The sequence below is a fragment of the Anguilla rostrata genome, chromosome 4 (assembly GCF_018555375.3).
Source record: "Anguilla rostrata isolate EN2019 chromosome 4, ASM1855537v3, whole genome shotgun sequence".
Taxonomy (NCBI): domain Eukaryota; kingdom Metazoa; phylum Chordata; class Actinopteri; order Anguilliformes; family Anguillidae; genus Anguilla; species Anguilla rostrata.
The window spans coordinates 10,694,829-10,716,170 of NC_057936.1; the positions used below are offsets into that span (position 1 = coordinate 10,694,829).

Sequence of the window (21,342 nt, forward strand, 5' to 3'; positions counted from 1 at the left end):
GCAATTACTGGCTTTTCTCCAAAGCTACACTGTTCTGGCATTGTTCCCACACCCAAGTATCTAATGTATATTTTTCAGAAATAAGCGCATTTCTTGAAGGTTGTTTTCTCATTGAATGAATGTATAACCAATGAAAATGTCAGTGTTCAGGTGAAATAATTGGTTTCATCAGTATGCATTTTTTAAAATAATATGTATTTTTATTCCCTAAGCTTGTCTGGACTGAAAAAGCAGTACCACCACTTTACTTACAGGGGGAGCTGTAATGACTTGTTTGGCTAAGAGAAACAGAAGGTCCATTTATAGAATGTGTGGCGAGACCTGCCCTACGCGAAGGACGATAAGGGATTCAGAGCAGTTCTGCTGCAGTATGGCAAACTCATGTTATCAGTTTACTATACAGTAATACCTGCTGTTACTAAGGAGTATGTACAGATTATATACTGTTTCTGAATTCGTTCTTTTTGAATAGATTTTTAGAAACAGTGGATATCTATTTCCTTATCATATAATTACTTACTTGCTTTTTTCTTTTTCTATATTTTATGACTATATCCAGGTTTCTATACGTCACATGAACTTGATTGTCCGTCTCACTGGTGAATTCAGTGTTAGTAACCTATATGTATGAGACAGTTGTTACGTTAAAGCCCTGAAGAAGGCAGCTTGCTGTCGAAACGTTGGCTATTAAATACTGCGTCCGAGAAAAAAAGAGTGTGCGACCTTTCTTCTTTTTCAGTTTTAATACTGAGGCTTATTAAGCAGGAAAACCCCCTGAGCTCCTCCGAGTTATAATGAAGTGATTGTAAGGGAACCTTTCGGTTTGTGAAGCAGCTTTGTACGTCGAAGGTACGTATTTAAGAACGGGTCGAATTTAACCCGGGGGCGCGGCGCGTATCCGTGACGACCTGGCGCGGTCCCTCGTCTCCCACAGCCACCCGCCAAGCCGGAAATAAAGTACGCGCAGAGACCTTAAGGAACATTCCGGCTTGTTTTATCTGATGCAGATTCAATACAGACTCGAGGAGGAGAACGAAAACTGAAACGTCCATAGTTTATTTCACAGTTTTGGCGCCACTACCGTGTTTAAACATCAAACATCACTTGCGAGCTGTGTTGCTACCTATACAGCCAAATAGCAGTCAAACATGTGAATTCAGGGTTGGAATAATGAACAGTGTCAGTCTTGGGCTCATGTCTTACCATTTTCCTTTGGATTTTTTGAAAAACCTCTTAGGTGTATTGACAGGATTGTAGATGGGGAGAAAAGTTATGATAAAGCAGATCATATTTCACAGGACATTACTCCCCTTGTGGCTCAAGCATTCATTATTTCCCATTCGAGTCATTTAGAAGTTGCTTTTGCACCCTTACACCCATTACACTTATGACAAAATCAATGGAACTGTTCACTTACTGGGGAAGTACCTCTTTTAACCTTTAATTACTGGTGTCTGGCTGAAGTCCTCTGTCTTACGACCCTCCATTAGACCCTAACTGTCACATCAGCGAATTATTGACTAGCAGGAAAAAAAATTGCTATATAGTGGTGTGCTGCTGAACATGTACTCCTCTGCATGCAAATTAGCAGGTTACCCTCATACAGATTTCTGTGTGGAGGTCCAGATGGTCACATGACCTCACAAAGACAGTAGAACATCATTATGTTAGTGTGGCATTACTGGCAACTTTCCACAAATCAGGCAGCCACGTTGCCAGCAGCCAAATAAACAAATAAAGGAAGAAAGTAAAAGATCCACTATGGTTATTACCTTGAATAAACTTGCTGTAATTTTTTGTTCTTGGATATTAGAATCATCATGTGGTTGTGAACCATAGCCTTCTTTTTGTAAAATGTAATTTCACAAAGCACATTTACTTTTTCAGTTCCTTAAAAAAGTATGTTTGTGTTAGAGAGTATTCATACAAATACAAAAAATTGAAAGTGCATTTCTGAGTACATTTCACAGAAAATGTGCTTACGGGTGTGGTAATAGCATCAGCATATTTCTACACAATCACATATGTGTATATTACAACCCAAAATGGGTGAAAACATAGTGTAACCTTGTTTACTTTCACTTTGAGGTACATTTTATACATAATTTTATCTGGAATAATACTAATATACTAAGACGGGAAGAAATGGACTAAATGCAGGCCTGAGTGCATGAACAGGTGTGTAGAGAGTGGAATCTAAATGGGGTTGGTAGAAAAATGTAGGCCGGGGGTCTACATTCCTTCTGTGTTGTCATTAGTTTGATGCGTCTCTTTCAGCTCCTCTGTAAATGGCCTTTTCCAGAAGCTCTGAAGTACAGTGGGATTATTATTTTGTTTTTTTGCTCCCTCTCGTAATAAGAGCGCCTTAGCCAGTAAAACAGTTGGGCTCGCCACTGATGTCATTTAGCAGGCCCCAGGCATAACTGCAGGCTCTCCCTCCCTTTTCTTCTTGTACCTCTCTCTCTCTTCCCTCCTTCTTTCGTGCTTGATTCTTCCCTGTTCCCTCCTACCTTGTTCCCCTTTCCTTCTCCTCCATGTCTGGCTTTCCCTTTATCTCTCCAGTTCTTTCCCTGCTCTTTTTACCCCTCAATTTCTCCCAAACCAGTATTTCAGTCTGGTCTCCTTATCAGGAGCGTGTGACATCAACATCATCAGCTGTCCACTGTTGGCACTGGGTGCAAGAACACAGCTAATCTCACAATGATGCTGTGTCCATGAAAACCAAAGTAACTCACCTGTTCCTTGGTTTACGTTCATAGATACGCTTGTGTTTAACCCTTTAGGTGCCAAATTTCTATTGAGTTTTGTCTGGTGCTAATTCTCTATGACCCATTGAAGCAAACCATCTGCAGTTGCTTTTGGCTGAGTCACTTGGTGCCTGATGGATTCTTTTGTTTCTTCAAGGACTTCTTCAAGGATGTGAAGGGCTTCCAGTGAAAAGCAGCGTTAATTGACTTAATTAATCTGCTCCATTTGCACAAAGTCTGCAGATACTTAGACTGACTGATAAATGTGCAGTGATTATCTAGCCAATCCAATTACAGATAAAGGACCTATAGGGGTATTGCAGTCAAGTAAAGGTCATGTGTGTATTGTCAACATTGATAATTGGAGGGTTTTCGAGTGATAGTAATGTATGATGAGTCAAAATGTAAATAAATGGCAGGCTTGCTACCTGGAGTGATTATGCGATTGGACATTAATGTTACATTATAGAATGCACATTAAACAGAGGAGAAAATGCCTCTCAAAATGAGGGTGACTAAAAGAAAAGTAACACAAGACCAGCTAGTTGTAAGACATTCAGGACATGACATTCAGGCACACAGCTATATACTACTTAGGGGACAAGGCAAGACAATTTTAAAAATAGGGTAATATCATGAAGTGAATGAGCTCTACGTTTGAATGAAGTTTTTTAGTGCTATCTGATAAACAGCTACAATTTTTCATCTTCCAGCTGTCCACTATATATATAGTAATCAGATTTTGCAGATTGTCATCATTAGCTTTTTTATACTAAATATTGGATTGTTAAATGGTGCAAAAAGGACTGTGATTGTTTGTATGTTAGTTAAATGTTGAATCAGCTTGAAATGGAAGGCGGAGTGTAGGTAGTTAAATTGCCGCTTGACTGGGAGGGTTAAGTTAGGCTGCTGTGCTGACTTGGTTAAAGACACTGACATTTTGTAAGTCAAAAGGGAACCTTCATTCTCACGCTCCACCTTCCTGTGTCCTCAGACGGGCATACACCGCTGAGGAGAGGATGGGAAGGGCCCAGAGTTCTATGGCGGGATTCCAGGAGCCAGTCAGGGAGGGAGAAGGCACTATATCGCCGTTACCCGCGGAAACCTCAGAGGAGCGAAACTCAGGTGAGCATCCCGGCTATGGGATCACCCCGTCAGTGGGCCGGTTCGCCAGAGGTTTCGCAACCGAAGGGATCGGACACACAGGTGACCCCGCATAAGCTGCTTACGCGGCTAATCCCGCTGAGTTCTCATGTCACACCGCTTGTTTACCCACCGCTCCCAAGAAAATGGACAGGACCCGGAGAGCTTTAAGAATCAGCCTCTTAACTGCATTAGTGACCCCGTGCTCACTTCACACGTTTTTGTTAACGCGTTCACACGTTCCTCCCACCTCTGCGCACAGAATCCCCGGCCCTGGAGACAGCCTCTGGGCTGGGAGCGGACCTGCTGGACCTGTACCAGACGGGCCGTGCTTCTGACATCAGCATTCAAGTTGGGGCCCGGGTCTTCCAGGCTCACAGGTACTGCGTTTTTCGGTCCGTCTTCCTGCCTGCTGGAATCTGCCCCGCCCACTGTCTGTTACCCGCGCAACTCCAGCCGCTCTGACATTTATTCTGTTTGCCAGCAGGGGTGATGGAAGAGGGACAGAAAACAGACAGAGTATGTTGGTAACAATAACGAATGGAACAACGACAGTCGTAATTGGTGGATACCTTCTGTCTACCAATCACGGTTGCCGTTGTTCTGTTTCTTAATGCCAGCATTCATTGGCTTTTGTGTGCGGTTCACATATCACCTGTTATTACATAGAAGACATTGGCCTGGATTCAGTCAACATTTGTCCGTAACTCACATTTTAATATAACGATGCATTTTTTGGCCAGGTTTGGTCATCTCCAAAAATAGCAGGCCCAAGTGAGGTTGGGAAGAGTGTTTCACTAGCGTTTATTCGTTAAGTCAAAGCTAAGGGCAAATCCAGGCATCAGTGGCTTTTATCTGATGTCATTGTGACAGATAAAGGCTGCTACCTCTGTCATTCAAGCCCCATTGTTGTGCCATGCTAGTGGATCAGTGTAATTAAGCGTGTGGACGATGCTGTAATTAACGCTCATTGTAAGCCGCCCTTGTAAGAAGCAGGACAGGGCTCACTGTGGCCGGGTTTGAGAGAACCAATGATCGAGACGAATCGAATGGCGAAATGGAGGTCAGTAGAACAGGTTCCTGCTCCAGAAATCAGAGTGAACCGTAATCAGATGAACCGCTCAAGCTCAAAATCTGCTTCAGAATGGACCGCAGGGGTAGGTCAGACTATAAAGAATGCTGACCGTGCAAACCACCTGTCCATGGCTGTAGTGGGAAAACGTGAACTGGTTTTGGATACATAGTGCTAGACTGATTTTAAAGAAACATTTTTATATGCGTCTGGGTTCATGTTTTCTATTAGTCTGGGTACACCTTGAAATTAATACTAATTTTAGTGATGTGACAATTCTAACTTCGGTATTTCAGTCCAGTCGCTAATCCAGTCAGTTTTTTTCTTCCGACAGATGATGCTCAGGTGCTCGTATGAGTCAGTGGTGTTGTGATGATTAGCATGTGTGGGTCGGTTGAATATCTGATTGGTATAAGGTCGCTACACCAAAAGCCCAGGCCAAGCCAAACATTTGCATGCTAAAGCAGCTAAGCAGAATGCGTAGCTGTGCTGCACTGAAGAGTCAAAGGAGAAGCTCGATGCACTTTCTTCGTCAAATTGACTGCGAAGCACCACGTGAGAAATGTGAAACCTTAGACCTTCCAAGGAAGCAGACTGCACGGAGACTCCCAGGAGAAACGCGTACAGCTCGGGCGCTGGTTCAAAATGCTAAAATAAGACAGTCTGACCAGAGCATTGTTGCATTACATTTATGTTACAGACATTTAGCAGATGCTCTCATCCAGAGCAACTGAAGCAGTTTTTGTTCTTTACATGCAGTTCATTTATACAGCTGGATGTTTGCCGAGTACATCAGGAGCATTTTTTAAATTATTTTTATAACCGTCTTGTAAAGCAAGGCATTGCACATATCATGTTTGAATTATTGTGTAAACACAGTAAAAATGCTGTCTTTTTGCTTTCGGGCAAATTATTTATTTTAAATAGGTGTCGGCTTTTTTTGTTCCCCGCCTGTGGAGCCATTTGCTCCAATAGAATAGTTGTCCATTTTTTAAGTCATAGGCCAGCATTCTCTGAAAGTGTAACTATTTCTTTCTCTCATCCCTGTTATGGAACATATGCTCTTCCAAGCAAAAAATCAACTCTCCCGGTTCCCCCAGTGGGGTTTTATAGATGGAAATGCATTACTGTGGATAGTAAAACTGCCTGCGACATCCAAATTGGGTTAAAGATATGCTTTATGTATACATGTCATTTCATTTACAGTAGATATAGCTGAAGCATTTTGTTGGCCCAGTTTTAGTACATAAAAAATAAACGTGACGGCAGTTGCAGTCAGAGTAAAAGGTTTGTATTCATTAGAGTGTGCGTCTGGATGCTGGTGGAGATTAAAGCCCTGCGATGAGTCTTGATCCTGTCCAGGAGCCGTGCCTCCCATATCAGATTACAGCGCTAATCTCAGTTCAGCCCCTCGTGTCACATTTGAAGGGGGGGGGGATAGGGGATGGTCTCGTGCGCCGCATCTCCGGCAGGGGCGCGAAGATCGGCGGCTGCGGCGGATGAGGTGGCGCGCCTGTCGGTTTCTCTTCAGAAACGGCGGCGTCGAGACGCCAGGCGGGCAGCCCGTGGTCCCTTTCTCCCAGGTCCCTTCCCCGCACCTGACAGCCGTCTAGAACATTCTGCACATTCAGCCCGTCTATTGATCGCCCTGCGGTGTGCTCAAAGCGAGATCAATATGCCATCTCACAGAGCGTCGGCAGCCATTTTCCGTAGACTGCCGCATGTTCCTTTAATTAATTCCACGGAACTTAGCGAGCGTTTAACGCATCCGTCCCCCTCCTTCCAAACCACTTGTGATTAAACATTCAGTCTAGTTTGCAGAGAATGAATTAATTATACTCTGTGTTAGCCATCTGTTTTTTTATTTCGACTGTAATAATCCCTAGGGTTTTATAATGGCCTTTAAGTATGTGTAAAAATGGGTGTTGCTGAACTCAGCATGAATGATTTTGAAGCATGTATTCTCATTGGAGCCTTTGAGGAATATATTTATATTCCGTGATCTTGGATTACGCAGCTGCGCGTTTAATGGAACAGTTGCATAATTGCTGTGTTTACAGCAATTTCCGACTTGTTTATTCCAAGGACTTAATGATAGCTCTTGTCAATTAAACTTGAGTTGATTGGTTATCCTGTTGGTCTCAACTCAGGATTCTGTGTCAGTAATCTGGCCTAAAACAGGCTTGAACCCCAGTCAAAATTCTGCAATGAGTGGTAATTCCTTGTGGATTTAGGAGGGAGAGTGTAGCAGCGCAGTGCTGGGCCAGTGTTCAGTTTGATGTGGAGGGCTCACTCAAGTTGAGGTTTGTTCTGTAGGCCTGCTATGGATGTTCTCTATTTAACATTTAACAAACAACGGTATGTTTATCTAGAACTCAGCATGCCAGTGCTCGTTTCAGCTACACAAATAGCTCTCTGAATCCATTGCCTCCTCTCACCTGTGACTAATTTTAACTGCAATGTGATAGGTAGAAAATTCTATCACATTGGCAGATGAGAGTTCACGCTAGAAATCCGTGTTTAATATACCGATTAGATTATTAAAAAGCAAACACAGGGTCATTATTTCAATATCTCCATTTACTTTCTGGACCAGAATGCTGTTAAGCCTTAGCTTTTGATGTATGATGTCTGTGTGGCTTGGTATTTGCTATTAGGTGCTGTCATTATTTGAAGTTCAAAGGTTAAATGGACATGGGTGCTTCTGTGGTTAATGGCTGCTTCGGTTTTCATTCATTAATCATTCTATTTAGGTGTCAGTTCCAGTGTGAAATTGTGAATCTTAATGTGTGAATACATGTACAAACAATCCAATTCAATCATTCATTGTCAAAGTTCCTGATGACAGGCATTTGTCTTTATCTTTAAACTTTATCAACATGAATCTTGTAAGCTAAATAATGCAAAGCAGGGAGCAGGCTTGCCACATTCCTACATTTTCAACTGAATGTTGAGTTGTATTAAAAAGGCTGTATGTTGCCTAGAACAATGAGCTGTTTAATACTATTAATATTATGCACATTGTCATGTCAAGTCAAAGAAATGAATGATTTGTTGTTCACTCCTGTAAATTGTGGCTTTATAATTGTCTTTAGTCTCTTTTCTTGCTTTAAAAAGCTGTCTTTTTTTGTGTTGGCCTGGTTTATTCATCCCTTATTGAACACTCCGGGGTGCTAAAGTATCATTTCCTATGCGGACCCCCTAGGAATAACTGACTCACAGAGAAGGATCTTACTCAGAAAACTGGAATTGATATACATGTTAAATGAATGAAGCTTGTGTAAAAGCACTGTCAAACTTTAGCTGTGTTGCACAGGGGCTGGACAGCCTCACAGTTTCTCTTTATGTTAGCCTTACCCCTCAGTGCTTTTCTTAAAGCAAACTCCTCGCCTTGCTGTTTTTATATCTCTGGTCTTTTCTCCTCTTTGTCCCTGGCTGATCACAGAGAACTTGCCCCTGTTCCTGTGGGGAGGTGCTTCAGTGGCCTTACAGTGTGTGAGGCGATGTTCCCTTGCAGATATCCGTGATCCCGTGTCAGATTAACTCAAAGCAACGGAGGGGAGATCTGGTTCACGAGAGCTGCATGTATGTGATGCTATTGTGGGCCCCCGGTCCAGGGGAGAACGTTACTCCTCTAATGGGCACACAGAGTCCCAGAAGCCCCTGCAAAGCCGGAGGGCTCCGGGTGATCCACGAAACCCGATGTCCGGAGCTGACAGTCGGGCGTGTGTTTCCTGTTCCTCCAGGCCCATCCTGTGCGCGCGCTCCCAGTACTTCAGCGCCATGTTGAGCGGGAGATGGATGGAGAGCTCCAGACAGTGCATCACTCTGCAGGGGTAGGTACTGCAGGGGGTGGGATGGGGGCTTTCTCTGTGTTGGAGGGTCACTGTATGGGTAGGGATCTGTGTTAGGGCATTAACTGCAGATGCAAGGACGGTGAGGCACATAGAAGAGCTAGAGGAGGACGAGAGAAGAAAGGAGGGAGAGTGGAGAAGAGGGAAGGGGAGGTCGTGGGTAGGGAGGGAGGGTGGAGTGGGTGTGGGTGCAGACCGGTGGCGACTGCTGACTGGTCGGCTTGCCTTCAGTTGTTGTATCAAATGTCAAATGGAATTAGCGGAGTCTGGAGAGTCTGGAGTCAAGCCTGACAGCACAGATGTGCAATAACCAGCACAGAACCTCACTTTATAGCACAAAGATCTGGTTGCAGAACCCTACTTTATAGCACAAAGATCTTGTTGCAGGCAGTTAAGTCTCTTATGAATGTTGATACTTGTCTGCTTACTTGAGCATACCGCAGCTCTCTTTGAAGAGCCTGTTTTTACAATTCCTATTTTTGGTCACGTGGTCATCCAAATAAATTGTGGGGGGAAATGGTTTCTCTACGGGTACTGACTGCAATCGTCATTCTTTTTTTTGCCCCATCTTCTTTCATTTTCCTGGCTAGAGTTAACATAGAGCGCTCGTGCTGTGCCAATTTATGTTCCTTTATATGGAGCTAATAAATTGTGCTCGGACTTCCTGTATAATTAAATTCCATATTTCTATGTTTAATTTACCTGCGCTGGACAGAAATCTTCTCAGTGGCCAGGCACCTCGATTAAAACAGTAAAAAATAGCCTTTGCTGAGCTAGTTAATTTTCCTCTGATTTTCCTGGCTTCGTGACGAATGCCAAGTTGTCCGCGCGTTCCAGAGCGCATTACTAATTCATGTCGGGGTCCGTGTGAATAAATCATGAGGCGAGCGGGGCTGTCCCAGAGTGAGGTTTCGCTATCATTGCCGTGAGGCCTTCCACGCCAGCGGGCGTGTTCGCCGCTGAGAGGCGGCTCTCCGCTCGCTCGCTCTACGCCGACTGCTCGCCGAGCTGCTGGGAGATAACTGATACGCTTCCTCGCCTCGTCTTTCACTTCATTAAAATCACCCGATGGTCCATGGCTTTTATTTTGATGTATCCTTTCCACCCTTTTCCATTCGCCGTCGAATAACTGGGATCCTCCGATTGCACTCTTGAGATCTTTATACCCCATAAATGAGTGAATCCAATCAAAAGTTGTTCCAACGGCTTGATGTTCCTCACAGTACATTTGCATTGGCTATATAGGGTCAAAGACTAGTAAGTTTCTTTAGCTGTACCTAGGATTCAGTCAAAGCTAGACCTTAACTTTGACTTATAATTTATGTGTTTAATTTCTTTCATAATTTCTTTTTAAAAATAACAGTTTGGCACAGCCACGGATCACAAAAATGAATTCAGTGAATTGCATTCACTTTAAAAAAAAGTGAATCAATTTTGCTAGTTACAACTTTGCTAATTGTAAGTCAAAGTTGAAGCCCAGAAATTGAACCCAGGTCCGTATCTGCAGTCGGACCCTTTCTGCCCGCAATGGTCCCACAAAGACCCCAAGCTTTGCCACTCTGGGCTAACAAACCCCGCCCGTGTGGCTGCTTCACTTGGGCCCTCAAGCCTTCGTTGGCCGTTGCCCAAGCGGTCCCAACCTGAACATCTCCGCTCGGTAGAAAAGGTTGAGGTCCGTTCAGTATGCAGGCTGAGGATTCTCACCAGCAGGATCGGCAGGCAGAAAGCTGTGTGTTCCTGGACATAATGCTGCGTCTCTACTGTTCCAGCCTGGGCCCCGAGGAGATGGAGATCCTCCTGCAGTTCATGTACGGGGCCACTCTGGACCTGCCCCTGGGAGCCAATCTATGGTATTGTGAGCTCCCCTCATCTTTCCCCACACCCTCTAGAACCCTTAGGTCCTCACAAATCACCTCTTATCCTCTTCTGTGTTAGAGTTCAAAGTGGAATAATCCCATTAGTACCAATTATAATAATCATAATATTCCTAAAAAAACCATGATTTATTTAGAGCCTTTGTTGTTAGTGGGCAAAAGACACATTTTAAAGTTGAGTTGAAGGATAAGTTAAAATGGATGTTGTCATTATAAAAAGGGCCCAAGAGACACTGTTAATGACTGATAGTAAAAGCACAATGATGAAAGGTTGACTGCAGTGAAAGAACAATTAGGAAACTGTTAAAATTAGTTTATAAAAGGGTTTCTTTTTAAGATTTTGAAATAATTTTATTACAAGCTTGTGGGGCATGTGGGGCTCCTTAAATAAAAAAAATATTGGATGATGCATTTAAAAAAAATATTTAGACCAACTAGACCGAACAATTTTGGTCTTTGTTCGAACTGCACGTTTCAGCAGACAGTTTCCCAAGATTTATCAATCAGCCCTGCAGAAATAACCCTTTAATGAGCTTGGTGCATGCTGAAATATGAAACCCTGGCTTAAGCGTATGGAGAACGTACATCATCTCCATTCGTCTGTGACTAAGTGATTCTTTTCCATTCGAAACTATACGCCTAATGAGTGACAGAAGCCAACCATTATAACCTGCCGTAGGTGAAGTGAACGAGCTGTTGTCGTAACGACGTTAAGTCCGGCTTTGGACAGCGCGTGTACTGATAGAGAAATCCCGCCCCTCTCCCAGTCAGGTGGTCTACGCCGCGGACATGCTGGGCCTGGACGGGCTGAAGGACGTGGCCGAGGTGGTGCTGACGCGGGACTACTGCCGATTCTTCCCCAAGGTGGGCGTGCCCCGAACCTCGAACCCCAAACCCCAAGCGCCGTCCTCCACCACTCTGCGGCTAACACAAATACTGCGTCTAGCTATTACTCCGTCTGGCTTTAATGGAGCTAGAACCAGGCGCATGAACGATGCTGGAGGCGAACGAACGTCAAGCTGTAGAGAAGGCGAGTGAGGAAGCACAACTTCCAGGGAAGGTGTGCCACGAGTCTTTGTAGCTCCTGTGATTATTGTAGTTGTTCTAAAACATGTTGATTAATTAGGTTCCCATAGAAAGCAATTTGGAAGAATTGACTTTCAGGATGCCTCGTGAAATCTTGTGCTTGTCCTCGGGGTGAAGGCTGCTTTGCAACTGAAATTGAGGAGAAAAGTTGAAGTGAATCGTGATCTACGACAAACAAAGTGCAACAAACACCAAAGCCCAAAACTGTTCTGTTGCAGTGGAGGGAGAGGATCATGGTTGCCATTGTGGGTTATCACTGGCTGTGGGTTTAAGAAGGTTTTATGTTTTAAAGCATAGCGAATAGGCTCGAATGGCTAGTGGGCAGACTAATTATATGAAGGCAGATTCATTGCTTCACAAGATGTCCTGATCAAGATGGAGGAAGAAGCTGTTCCTTGCTGTTTATGGTTTTTCTGTGGCCCCATGTATCAACATTGCATGCACAAATTCCATCTTAAGGGGTGTAGGATCATTTCTGCAGTAAATCATTTTGTGGGGATGTTCTACTTTCATACAGATATACAACTAATCAAAAACCACCACCTGCTTCACTACTTTGTGTGTGTGTGTACGCGCACACTTTCAATTTCTATGCTAACAGTAACATTTTTCCCCGTTTTTGCTTTGGTTGAGCCATTTTGCTTTTACGATGCAGCGCGCATCTTGGTTTTGGGAACAGCACATCTGTCATTCAAAGGTCACAGCTCCTCCCTGTCATTTCTCTAAATGTCCTCATGTCTTTTGGCTTCGCGGGAAGCAGCCGTCACCCAGCTGGAACAGATGATGGGAACATGGCGTACACATCAAAAACATGGCTGTATTTCCTCATTTTCTGCAGAGTAATTCCATCTTCCCCTCCCCTTCTTTGGAATTAGGATAAATGTGCATCATGAACACACTGGCTTTCTGTAGTGTTTGAGAGCTTCCGGAGGCTTGTCTTTATCTATGTGGAAACAGAGTCATGGGTTTATTTTGGGAGGGAAAAAAAAGTCTGCAAGAAATTATAATGGGATTCGCTCCACACTCCTCGGAGGGAACTTTTAATTGAATCCTTGCAGCAAATACCAAGAATCCAACCATCCTAAAGTAGTAATTGTCTTCATGGCACACCCCTTTGCCTTATATGAGAAAATAGATTCCCCAAAAACACTGGCTTGAATCCCCATTAACATTTCCACTTGGTCAACATTGACTTACAATTAAACACAAACATTTGGCTTTTTCTTTACAAACTCTGTTCAGTGAGTTGTTTCTCTGATTGCTGAACTTACCAATCTGTGGTGAAGAAAAAATACAAATAGTTCTTGCATTTAACATTCGAAGTTAGAGACACATGTTGATTGAATCCCAGCCATCCAGTTCCAAAATCACAGCTTGTGTACAAATGTCCATCAGAGAATGTATTCTCTTACACATGCTAAATAATTAAAATCTTTTTGTCAGCAACCGTATAACGTATCTTCATAAAAATCACAGTCCATTGTTTGAACACAAATTATATTAAGAATCTGTAGAACATCAGTTGCCATATGACTGTTATTTTTTAACTGACATTGTGCATTACGGTATCTGAAGCATTTGGCAGCCTTGTAAGGCCCTAAGTAATGAGGCAGTCTTCACTGAAGCACCTGTATCTTGTATGTATATGTAATATCACTGCTTAGTTTGATAGGGTGCATATTATTATGCATAATAATAACATACAGCACGGCTGGATATAAACCTCTTGTGCAGTTTTTGACAACAGACAGTCTAGACAGCTAATCAGTTGACAAGCTCATGAAAAAAAAACAAACGGTAACGTGATGTTACTTGGGGAGACAACATGAACCAGTGCAGTCTTGGGGGTGTGTGTGTGTCGGGGTGGGGTGGGGTGGTGGGGGGGGGGGGTTTACAAAAGAAGTGTGTTAATGTGTAGGATGGAAAATTGTTCAATGTTATGTGAAACTGAATGAACTGTCCTTGACTTTTCCTCCTCAGCCAGTGGATGGGGTTCAGAAGTCCATTCTTGAGTGCCTTTCAATATCTCATTCCCTGGGCCTGGAGCGCCTGTATGGTTTTTGTGTAAGGTGAGTGAAGTGTCCTTGAACGTGTTGTGCGTCTCATGTAATTTATGAGGCATTGTTGAGGCATTGAAGCAGCAGTAAGCATCTTTCTGAAAATCCCTTAATATCTGCAACATATTAGACAGGATTTGTTGCCTCAGGCTGGTACCATATTTAGGTCACTTTGACATGCCTGTCTAAAAGATTTACAAAAATTGGACTTAATTTGATTTAATTGAGTTAATGAACAAAGAATAATCACCACAGGAAGCATTCGGAAATAACCTCAACCTTGTTCTGGGTAGAACTTGGTCATTTGTTATGAACTAGACCCTCTCTCAATTGCAGTGGACGGTTAATGTAGTAAATATTACATTAATGGAAATATTTCAGTTTAATTACTGCCATAAGGCACTGCCACCATAAAGTATCGACAAAGCTCTTGTCACACGCAATGAGCAAGCCATTGGGAGACTGCTGTTCTGCTCATACTATACTGCAGGGGATTCAGTTATGCTCTGATCCAGCCAATATGAATCAGTGGACTATCTTAGCCTATATGAGTGCCAAATCAAGATACTTGTATCAGTTGTTTGTTACCATAGAGAAATACATTTTCCCAGTGTGGTGGAAAGCTACTCTCTCAGTGGGTGGAGCTGTCATAGTCATGCTCTCTGTGTAATGTGTAGGAGTCTGCTTTGTCTTTTTTTTTTGTCCTGTGCGATTCTCCTCGCTCATTGGACGCTTCCCCGGGGCATTATTCTCACTGATTGGTCTCTTTCAGGGGACGTTATTCTTCAGCTAAACATCAGCATCAGGGCCCACACACAGATGTAAACGAGAAGCAGGGAGAAGTATGTCAGAGGGAAGGGGAATATCCAGTACGTTTGTGGGTGTTTTTGAAGTGAGAAAATTTTTCAACATTCCTAATGTGAAACATCTTGTTTGTGCCACGCTGAGCATTAGAGAAGCTAAAACTCTGACGGAACAGTGGTCTTGACGTAGAGCTCGTTTCCAACCAGCTCAGAGCTTTTGGTTTCATAGTGCAGCATACATTCATAGTTTGCAACGTCTATCCAGAGCACTTCCAATTCTCTTCATGTTTTTGACCATACTTAAAGGGTTTATGAGATTGTTAGTACCTTGTCAGGGTACCAGGTCTTACGGAGACTACTGTCAGCCGTCCATGTGTCCTCAGTGAAGATGGGCCAGGGTTTGGGTCAGATCGGTAGCTCTGGAGTAACCCTGAATGAGATATTTAATCCACACGTAAAATGCAATAACCTCAGTCAGAATAGCCCGTCGGTGACGGAGGCTAGCTGTCGAAGGGCTCGGGGAAGATGAAGGGCGTGGGCGGGCGCAATGGCTCATTCTGGCGGGGGTGTTCCTCCTCAGGTGGGTGGCGGAACACTTTGTGAAGTGCTGGGCTGAGAGGAGTTTCGCCCTCCTGCCGACAGGGCTTCAGAGGCACTGCCTCACAACTGTGACCGAGGCAACGGTAGGTTTTTCCATGACATCACCTCCCGAGGGGTCACATGACCCCCCCCCCCCCCAACGCACACACACACACACAAACACGCATACTCAACCCAGCCCAATCCCTCTCACACACACACAAACATCCTCTTCCCATTTTCCCACAGGCCTGCTGTGTTCCATATGGTACTTGGGAAAAGGCGAGACCCAAATGATCAAATGAACAAATGACATCAGCCCACCTCATTCAATATCCTGAGTGAAAGAGGCTACACTGTTTGAAAGAACAATGCGGGCATTGACAGGCGCAGTGATCAGCACTCCTAATTGAGCACGTCTGTTTTCTTTCTGCTCTGACACTCCACAGAGGAGGAGCAGAAAGAGATCAGCGAAGCTAAGACCGCACGAATTCCGGACTGCATTCTCAATGTCCTCTGTGTGCAGCTGCCTGGGCCTGCTGCCCCAACACATCCTGTTTTGTTGCTTTCATCAGGGGCTTCTGTTCCACCCCCACTCCTTTTTTTAGATTACTAGGTTTTTTTTGGGTGGGGTGGGGGGGGTGGGGGGGGGGGCTGGTTATTATTTACACTTTGTTAAATCTACATCATTTCTTGCAGTAGCTGCACCAGCATTCTCTGAGAGAAAAGGGGTATTACATAGTTCCTGGTCATAACTCCACACCTTGACTAACAATTAAATAGCTGTCATTGTGGCCTGGATATTTTGAAATAATCTGTTTTAAAATGTCAGCAAATTTGTTTAAATAAAAAAATTGTTTTTTAGATTAAATGTATTGCATGTCTGTCTTCAGACGGTGAAGAACGTGGTGTCCGTGCTCTGCAGCAGTGAGCAGCTGATTGGCAGCTTGCCTGAGGTGAAGTGGGCCAAGCAGGCCCTGGCCTTGGCCAATGAGCTGCAGGAGGCGTGTCTACGCACCATCGTGACCCACCTCCCCGAGGTCACCCACACCGTCGCCTTCCACACCCTCCGAAGGGTAAGATCTACACAGTTGTTTACTAAGCGTTTAATGCGCGTGTGAAATTCATTATGTATACTCCATTATGCATTCATGTAGTCAACATGCCTGAGCCATGTACACACGTCTATTATTAATGTGTCCGATATTATAATGTTCTGTCATTGATGCTTTATAAATACTGTGACATGAATAATGAATGTATTTTTACAGTTTTTAATCTAACATTTATTTTTATACATTTAATTTTTGTTTTATTTTGGTGTCAAAAAGGGAACAACAATGTTACAATCTATAAAACAAGACATGTTCAGTACTATACATAATCTACAACATTTAGAACACCTTCACACACACACACACACTCACACCAGACAGGGAATGAACATTCTCTTGGAGAGGGGGAAAAGGTCCTCAATCGAGCCAGACAAAAAGCTGGAAAGCGCGGAATAAAATGCCTCTGTGCCACGGCTGAGCCCAGCTTTGAGGCAGCGGCGGGCCGCCGGGCTTTGGTGCCGAACGGCCTCTCGGCGGCCGCGTTGCTCTTGGACTCGAGAGCGGCGCCTGTCCACTGACCCTGAAAACGAGAACATTGAGTTAGGCTGCGTTACCAGTCAGCTATAACAGCGGATGCGTGTGATGAGGAAGCGCCACCGCAAGGAGGCGGGGACGACGGTGCTCGAGCTCATCCAGGGGAGCTGGGAGTCTGAAAAATACATTTGTCAAATTAATTATATAATTTTTCTGTTACCCTAAATTGCAGTTGAGTTGGACAATCGATAATAATTGATAATCAATAGAAATATTTTTAATGTATTTTTCATTAGTTTCAATATATTGAATTTTCATTTGTTTGTGCCTTGAACAGTATGAGGATGTATGTTAGGGTTATAGAGTCTGTTATACTGTATTTGTATTTGCTTTTGTTACGGCACTCTGTGCTCCATTAAATAGCAGTTGTACCTGACGTATTGGAGCACATCGATCGCGTGCGCGCGTCGCACTGACCGGCTATCGGATTCCGCGGCCGCTAGCGCGCCGCGTAGCCTCCGCGCTCAGAGCCTCACGTGCCGTTGCAGGCGGAGGAGTTCAGCCTGGAGCCCCGCACGCTGAAGAAGATATGCGCGGCGGTCAGGGACGGCGTCACCGTGGACAACTGCTGCGGCCTCTTCGCCGCCGTGGACGCCTTGGCCGGCGACGAGGAGGAAGGGGAGGGGCTTCCGGAGGAGGACGGCGCCGCCCAGGGAGGTCAGGAGGTAAAGAACGGACATGATTCTAGCCCTGCCAACAACAAAAAAAACCTCCATGGCAGCAAAGGTTTCTTGGGTAATCTATCATTTTAAATAGAAATGGGTTGTGCTTTTTAATTCATTTCCTTGGGTTTACTGCCACACGAGTTCAGTGCGTGTTAGTTGCCTGCCCGACAGGTTGGCTCTCATAGGTAGCTAGTTCCCCTGCTAATTCGTTTGCACCCATGGGGCGATACGATTCGGCTACGTAAGACCGCCATCAGCACAACATCATTTCACGTCATTTAACTTTTGAATATTTTTAGCCTCATCTTAACTGAATATTTTTCCGAGTGTAAGTTTTACAAAAACCACTTTTGTCTTTCGGTTTCGGCCTGCTGTGAAACCACAGTTTTATAACAGGCACTGTCCCGCGCTGCACTCGACTTGTTCTCTCATTGCTGCGTTCGCCCGCGCTGCCACGCTCCCATTTCCCTGCAAATTGAATCGGTTCTGCTTGACCTGCGGTGGGGAGTTTGAGTCTCCCCGAGTGTGACGCGCTCATCCGGGCCCTCTCGCGTACGAGCGAGGGAAACCCGTCGAGAGCGTGTGGCTCTCCGCACCTTTCTGCAGCGCGCTTCACTCTCGTTGGGGTGTAAGCTTCTTAGCGCGCCGGTCCGGTGCATTTAGAGCATCAGCCGTTTTGCCTGTTGCATCACAACTCCTGGTGCATCTGATTGTACTGGGCAGCAGAGCAGTGAAAAGGTTAGGCAACTGGGCTCGTTGCCTAAAAAGGTTGCAAGTTCAACTCCCAAGTAGGACACTGCCGTCGTACCCCTGAACAAGGGGATATTTAAAACAAACTTCTGCCTGAATGCCTGAAGTTTTTCTAAACAGGAAGTCTGTTTGGTGATGCTCGCTGATTTCTCTTGGTGTTAGGTGTTGCGTACCTGCATGCGTGATTGACGCAGTTCAAACTGCTACCTGGTTGCCGACAAACTTGTTTTTTTTTTTTCCAGCTGCCTGAGCCTCATATGAGATGAAGGAGGAAAAATAATTAAAAACCATGACTTTACCAAGCGCTTCATTCCTCAGATACCTCTTTAATCATTTTGCGAGACAGTTTTCACGGAGCATTCAGAACCAAGCAGAAAGATCATGGCCACAAATCCTTTCAGTGGAGTTCAACTTTCTAATTAATCATGTTTCAGAACTGTGCAGAAAATTGGCATTTTCGTAAAGGATCTGTGAAAAGTTTCAAAAAATATTTCTGTAAAGCGTAACGAGACAGTCTGGCCGTTAGGAAGGCCATGTTGCGTGGTTTGGAGGGGGGTCAGACCCAACCTAGCTAGTGCAATTTGGAATGGACCCAACTGTGCAATTGATCACCGATAATATATACAGTAGTGCGTGAAACTCTTAAGTGTAGATGTCTCAATTTTGGGGTGAATTGGCATCTCAGGTGTTCCCACGTGCCTGTGCCCTTTCTCAACAATAGGACGGTTCCTTCTAAAAGTTAGCATATGGAGTAAGCACCACACGCTCCTGTTTTAACTGCTCTCTCTATCTATCTATGTATCTATCTGTCTGTCTGCCTGTCTGTTCACCTATCTACCTATGCTGTATATATCTCTGCTTCTCTCTCTCTCCCCTTCTGTCACACACCGTCAATCTCAGTTTTACTGCCGCCCTCTGAGGTGGTGGTTAAGCTGACCCGCCTGTAAGGTTGGCTTAATTGGTGACCTTGGTGTGATGGGGCACGTGTACCGCGATCAGGCCCCGGCCCCGGGGGGAGCCGGGAGCGCCGTGGGGCAGGGGGGCGGGGAGGGGGGCGGCTCTAATCCGGACCCCGCGCCGCTCTTTATGGACGTGCAGCGAGCAGAGGGGCGGGAGCAGAGGCGAGCCTCCAGCCCCTTCAGCCGGTGACATCAACGATTTAGCTCGGGCAGATCAAGTAGACTCGGCGAGGAATAATGATCGGTTGCCATGGCGACGGGGCTCTGAGCAGCTGCTGATTCGTTCTCGCGCTTGCCTTCCACCACCCCCCACTCACTCTCTCTCTCTCTCTCTGTCTCTCTCTCTCTCTCTCTCTCACACACACACACACACGCTCTCTCCCACTCTCTCCCACTCCCTCTCTCCCAGTCTTTCAGGCAGGAGGTGCGGGCTCTGCGCGCGAGGCTCTGGACCTTCCTGCTGCAGTCCTTCTACGCCGTTCGCCACACGCAGGGATGGCGCAGCCTGTCCCTCAAGCACAGGGAGCGAATACAAGCAGGTAGGAGAGGACATTTTATAATCCGGGCTTTAGCAGGGAGAGGCAATCCACCCCCACCCCCCCCCCACCCCCCGCGCCGAGTTCAGCGAGGATACTCGCGGTAGTTGTGCTGCAGATTACCGTACGCGTTAGCGCAGCGACGTAGCCCTCCGGCTTCATTATTACGAAGTGTCCCTCTGCCCTGAGGCGTGGACCTCTGACCGATAAGCAAGGGTAGCCCACTGCCCCTCTGTTACGGCGGCTGAGCGCGTCCGTCCGTTGTGCGCCCGGTGCGCTCTCGGTGCTCCGCTAGCCCGATCTCACCCCGTTTAGCGCGTGGGGGGACCTTGCCGGGGATGCAGGAAACGCGCTAGCCTGTGTTTTGTTCTCCGCAGAAGGGCTGTGAAAGGCCAAGTCCTCAATGGCTTTCCTCCGCAGAACCGAAAACAACAAACAGGAAATGACTAATGCGCTCTGTTTGTATGCTGCTCTGCAACGTGAGACGCAGGAATGCAACGCATGAATTATTCACCCGACAGGGTTCTGATTTCTCTTTGATGTTCCTTTCTGCTGGAACCACCCCCACCCCCCTTCCTTATAACACAGTAACAAGCACACGCTGGTGGACTGGTCTTCCTCACACCGACTTGGTTCGGTTCTGATGATGCAGCCTTCTTAGGAGAAGAGAGGTGCTTTGAAAGGAGCTTTTTTTATTTTTTTAAAACCAGCTCTCCAGATGCTGCTCGGTGGCGGCTTTTGAGGAAATATTAAAGCATCCCCAGATTCCTGCTCTCCCGTGTTATCCCCCCCCCACCACCCCCCTTCCCCCGATAATGAGAATCCAAAGGGTCTCGCTTCGTTGGAAATTCTCCGCCTCCAGACCTGCTCCGTCTTTGATGTCGCGGCTGTGATTTGAACCCAGCGCAGATTAAAGGGAGGGAATTCTGACTGTCCAACCCAACCCAACCCAAAGGTGCACCGGACATCTGTGAGAATCTCTCCCGGTCTCGGCCCGTTTGAAGCAGGCGCCTTTTAGAATTTGGGATGTTGGGGCGTCGCGCGGAGAAAAAAAACATTCGAGGAAAATCTGGAATGCCACCTGAAGAACGCTCCTCTCTGGTGGGGTAGCCCTGCTTTCTCCTCGCAGCGCTTGTTCCATTTTTAATGACGGTGTGGTTTGTCTCTTCCCCGTAGCTGCTCTTGACAAAGGGGACGGTAGGAGACTTGGGAAGAAACCCATATTCACCAGCTCGCAGGTAAGGTGTGAAGTAAACATTGTATAATTTATGCCGTGTGCTTTTGAGCGAGGCTTTTTCTCTCTTTCGGTAGCACAGTGAATTCAGTAACGGAATTGTCCTGGTTAGACGTGCTGTAATGCTGAATGCCTGTTTGTTGTGTTGCAGTTTACTAACACGCATTTGTTGCAATGTGTCTTTCTGTTTTGGATGTACATGTTTGCATTCATTGTGCTGCCTATTGGCTAGATCTCCCTTGCAAAATAGACAGTGTATTTCAGTGGGATCCTCCTGCTAAGACAGAAGTTAAATCACTGCAATGAGAACTATGTTAAATCCCTTCCCTTGGAG

General features: G+C 45.4%; 1 protein-coding gene across 3 annotated transcripts in view; it reads left to right on the top strand.

Moving 5' to 3' along the window:
• btbd8 (BTB domain containing 8) overlaps positions 1–21,342 on the top strand; it is a 40,461-nt gene that overhangs the window by 10,342 nt on the left and 8,777 nt on the right. For all 3 annotated transcript variants that reach the window (XM_064330566.1, XM_064330565.1, XM_064330567.1), the window contains exons 4-14: positions 3,742–3,872; positions 4,153–4,270; positions 8,709–8,798; positions 10,586–10,666; positions 11,458–11,554; positions 13,757–13,845; positions 15,217–15,319; positions 16,109–16,291; positions 17,353–17,529; positions 19,648–19,777; positions 20,951–21,012. In XM_064330566.1, coding sequence (XP_064186636.1) covers positions 3,742–3,872; positions 4,153–4,270; positions 8,709–8,798; positions 10,586–10,666; positions 11,458–11,554; positions 13,757–13,845; positions 15,217–15,319; positions 16,109–16,291; positions 17,353–17,529; positions 19,648–19,777; positions 20,951–21,012 — 1,261 coding nt within the window. The remainder of the gene's footprint in view (positions 1–3,741; positions 3,873–4,152; positions 4,271–8,708; positions 8,799–10,585; positions 10,667–11,457; positions 11,555–13,756; positions 13,846–15,216; positions 15,320–16,108; positions 16,292–17,352; positions 17,530–19,647; positions 19,778–20,950; positions 21,013–21,342) is intronic.